Below are 3960 nucleotides of genomic sequence, written 5' to 3'. Positions count from 1 at the left end.
GTGGTGTGAGCCCCAGGGAGGGGGGGAGTGTTGGGTGGTGGGAGAAAGTGTTGGGATTTGCATTTTCTCAGTGTTTTCCCCGCTGTTTCTTGTTTTTTTTCCTTGCAGCAGGTGAATCAAGATGCAGGCTCCCGTGGGTCTCCTCAGCTCCCCAGCTCTGGTGAGGCAGCTTTGGTTCTGTTGGCTTCCTGAGGGGTGTAATAATAGTGGGGATGCAGGATTGTGGAGCCAGTCTTGGTGGTGCTTGGGTTAAAAGAGTGGCTGGGGCACCCTCAGCTGAGGGGGGGATCCCGTGGGGTTTGTTTGGCTGGGGGTTTAACACAGAGGGAAAACAAGGTCACCTCTGGTGACCGGAGAGTGATCCCACCATCTTGGGAGATGTGCAAGGAGCTGCAGCCCCAAGGGCTTCTCTGCAGCTCAGCTGGCTGGTTGGCCCAGGGATCCTCAGTCACCCCTTTTCTTTTATGGCATGAATTGGGAAGAAAGTGCCTGGACTTTGGAGCAAGGACTGAGCTGGTTAGAAGCTCTGACTCCTGTGCTGCCCTGGGGGGTGTGTGGGGCTGCTGCTCGTGGGCTGGATCCAACTGGCTGGAATAGAAGTAACCTCCATGTGCCTCTGCTTTTGAGTCTTGCTTCCATTCTTGGGGGGTTTGAAAAAAAGACTCTTGAGACTGTTTTTTCATAAAACAACTCCTCTTCCCTGAGGGTTGGTGTGGGTGCATCCAGCTCCAGGAATTCATGCTGTGTTTCCCCCCAGCTCCGCTGCTGCTCCCGGGCTCTGGCCAGGCCAGTCTCAGCCTCAGTTTTCAGCAGACCTGAGCTTCAGACTCTACAGGTGAGACTCTCAGGTGGTGGATTCTGAAATGGGCTCCTGGATTTCTGCAGGACATGGGGTTGTTCCTCCTGAGATGGAGGAGGAAGTGGCAAGAGGATGGCTAGTGTGGAGACACAGCTCCTAGCCCAGATCCGTGAGGGCTTGGCTGATCTTGCTCTGCCTCAATTAGAGCATAAATGGTCATCACATTTGATTAAACTCTTCTAGTGATGATTAAAAGTATCACAGAATGTCTGGGGTTGGAAGGGCCCTCTGGAGATCATCTAGAGCAGGATCCCCTAGAGCAGATCCCACAGGATCCAGGTGGCTTTGGGAAGTCTCCAGACATGGAGCCTCCACGACCTCCACCTGGGCAGCCTGTTCCCTGTGCTCTGCCACGCTCACAGGGAAGAAGTTTGTTTAGTTGGAACTTCCTCTGCCCTATTTTGTGCCCATGACCTCTTGTCCTGTCACTGGGCCCCATCCTGGAGGAATCCTGGCCCCATCCTGGAGGAATCCTGGCCCCATCCTGACCCCCATCCACGGATTGATAAGACCTCCCCTCTCTTCCCCAGCCTGCAAAGCCCCCCAGTCCCTCAGCCTTTCCTCATCCCAGACCTCCCAGTTCTCCCCATCATCTCTGTAGCCCTTTGCTGTCCCCTCACCAGGACCTTGTTGTTCCTCCTGTCCCCCCCAGCCTGCTGGAGTGTCCCCCCCCGAGCTGCCCCGCCGTGGTTTCCAGACCAGCTCCGTGTCCCGGGACATCGACACGGCTGCCAAGTTCATCGGGGCTGGGGCTGCCACCGTGGGGGTGGCAGGGGCTGGAGCAGGGATTGGGACAGTGTTTGGCAGCTTGATCATTGGCTATGCCAGGTGAGTGAGCTGGGCTGTCACCTGGAGTTGTCCCATCCTCCCCAGCACTACCTGGAGTGGAGCTTTCTTGGGAATGTCCAGCTCCACATGTCTTAGAGAATCATGGGATGGTTTGGGTTGGAAGGGGCCTTAAAGATGATCATGTAGATCCAACCCCCCTGCATGGGCAGGGACACCTCCCACCAGCCCAGGCTGCTCCAAGCCCCATCCAACCTGCCCTTCAACACTGCCAGGGATGGGGCAGCCACAGCTTCCCTGGGCAACCTGTTCCAGTGTCTCACCACCCTCACAGGGAAGAATTTCTTCCTGATGTCCAACCTAAATCCCCCCTCCTCCAGTTTCAGTCCATTCCCCAATCTCCTCTCACCACTTCCTTTGGTGAAACCCCCTCCCCAGCTTCCCTGAAGCCCCTTCAGGCCCTGCAAATCCAAGATTTATGTGACGTTCTCCTGGTTTGCTGTGATCTGACTCGGCTTGGGTTGTTTTTCTCAGTGTGGATCCCTTTCCCACCCCCTGTTCCTTCTCTCTTTGGTTCCCCCCCGTGTCCCACATGCAGGAATCCATCTCTCAAGCAGCAGCTCTTCTCCTATGCCATCCTGGGCTTTGCCCTCTCCGAGGCCATGGGGCTCTTCTGTTTGATGGTGGCATTCCTCATCCTCTTTGCTATGTGACATCTCCTGGGCCTGGCTGCAGCTTCCATCCCTCTGTCCTCTCTGGGCTGAGTCTGCTTCCACCACAGCGTTCCAGACTGACAATTAAAGAAAAGATTTCTCTAAATAAACTGGTGGCTTTATTTTATTTTTCATTGTTTTATTTGCCTTACGTTCTGGAGAGGGGGAAGGACTTGGGAGAAGTTGGTGTGTGGGTTGAAGGTCCAGCCCAAGGGACACTTGATTGAAGAGAAGGGGTCACAAAATGGTGGTGGGAGAGGAGGAAAAGAGGGGGAAGTTGGGATAATAGAAGAGGTTGTCCTTCAACAGCTCAAATCCTTGGAAAAACACCCAAAAAGCATTGCCCTGGTCAAGCAAATAATGGAATTATGGAATGGTTTGGGTGGGAAGGGACCTTAAAGATCATCTAGATCCAACCCCCCTGCATGGGCAGGGACACCTCCCACCAGCCCAGGCTGCTCCAAGCCCCATCCAACCTGCCCTTCAACACTGCCAGGGATGGGGCAGCCACAACGTCCCTTCCAGATGAGCTGCCAAAGTATTTTTTCACCCCCTGCTGCTGCTGGAAATGCTCTAGGACCTTTTATTTTTTCACCTGAAAGTTGGTAGAAAAGGCTCAGAACCTCCTTCCTGTGCTTTGCACAACGAAATGGGCCGAGGGAAGGGCTGGATTTTCCCTCACAAAGAAGAGCTGCTTCCAAGGTCCCACGATTCAGGTGCCTCCTCAAAACACCAAGGACCAAGAGCTGAGTTTTCTCTCTCTTTTTTTTTTTTTAGTCTTCCCCCACCAGTGACATGTTTGAGCTGTGGTAGAGGTTGGAGGTCAGTAGGGAGGAGAAGTTCTCTGGAACTTGGAGCTGGTGGTGAGATCTGGGCCCCTGAGGAGGGGGAGCTGCTTTATCTGCTTTAGGTCATTCAGTTAATTAAGCAGCTGCTCTTAAAGCCTCTGCAGGGGGGTGTGTGTGACCCCCCCGGGGACAGGGACAGCTCTGCTCCTTCAGCTGTGGTCACTGCCTGGGGAAGGGGCTGAGGGGGGATCAGGCTCCTAAAAAGAACCCCTTTCTGGGACTTGTTGGAGAAACGTGGCTCTGAAGAGCTCGAGGGAGGCTCCGTGGGTGAGCTGGAGAGGGAAGGTCCTTTGCAGTCAGGCTGGGGACAAGGGGGTGACCCTGTGGGGGTGACACTGGGTGTGTGGGACCCTCTGGGGGGGTTGGTGGCAGGTGGTAGCAGTGAGCACGTCAGGGCTGAGGGAGACAACCCTGCTCCCTGCGCTGAGCTGGTCACACCTGCTGCCCCTCACACCTGGAGCTGCACAGCAGGACCTGGGAACTGAACCCCCAGGTTTGTGGCAGGTGGGGCAGAGCTGGAAGGTCCTGGCAGGGCAGAGCTGGAAGGTCCTGACAGGGCAGGGCTGGAAGGTCCTGGCAGGGCAGGGCTGGAAGGTCCTGGCAGGGCAGAGCTGGAAGGTCCTGGCAGGTGGGGCAGAGCTGGAAGGTCCTGGCAGGGCAGAGCTGGAAGGTCCTGGCAGGTTTTCCCCCCTCGTCCCAGGATTCCCGGCCGGATTCCTGCCCGCTGAGGCCCCGGCGCGGCTGACCCCGTGCG

The 3960-nt window shown here is 56.0% G+C and overlaps 1 protein-coding gene across 1 annotated transcript; it reads left to right on the top strand.

Annotated features, from left to right (window-relative positions):
- The first annotated feature begins 115 nt into the window (after positions 1–115).
- On the top strand, positions 116–2469 carry ATP5G1 (ATP synthase, H+ transporting, mitochondrial Fo complex, subunit C1 (subunit 9)). Its single transcript, XM_010008565.1, has 4 exons — positions 116–160; positions 758–835; positions 1512–1687; positions 2244–2469. Exons 1-4 carry the CDS (start codon positions 122–124, stop codon positions 2356–2358), a joined length of 408 nt encoding a protein of 135 aa, XP_010006867.1. The 5' UTR covers positions 116–121; the 3' UTR covers positions 2359–2469.
- Positions 2470–3960: the final 1491 nt, after the last annotated feature.

This window comes from Chaetura pelagica, unplaced genomic scaffold (assembly GCF_000747805.2).
Source record: "Chaetura pelagica isolate M959 unplaced genomic scaffold, ChaPel_1.0 scaffold462, whole genome shotgun sequence".
Taxonomy (NCBI): Eukaryota; Metazoa; Chordata; class Aves; order Apodiformes; family Apodidae; genus Chaetura; species Chaetura pelagica.
The sequence above is the reverse complement of the archived record's forward strand: the minus strand, read 5'-3'. Positions and strand labels throughout refer to the sequence as shown.

Excerpts from the sequence above, each read along its gene's own strand:
- ATP5G1 (XM_010008565.1), top strand. The coding sequence starts at position 122 with ATGCAGGCTCCCGTGGGTCTCCTCAGCTCCCCAGCTCTG. Across the intron at positions 836-1,511 it reads CTGAGCTTCAGACTCTACAG|CCTGCTGGAGTGTCCCCCCC; the intron begins GTGAGACTCTCA and ends TGTCCCCCCCAG. Across the intron at positions 1,688-2,243 it reads TTGATCATTGGCTATGCCAG|GAATCCATCTCTCAAGCAGC; the intron begins GTGAGTGAGCTG and ends TCCCACATGCAG.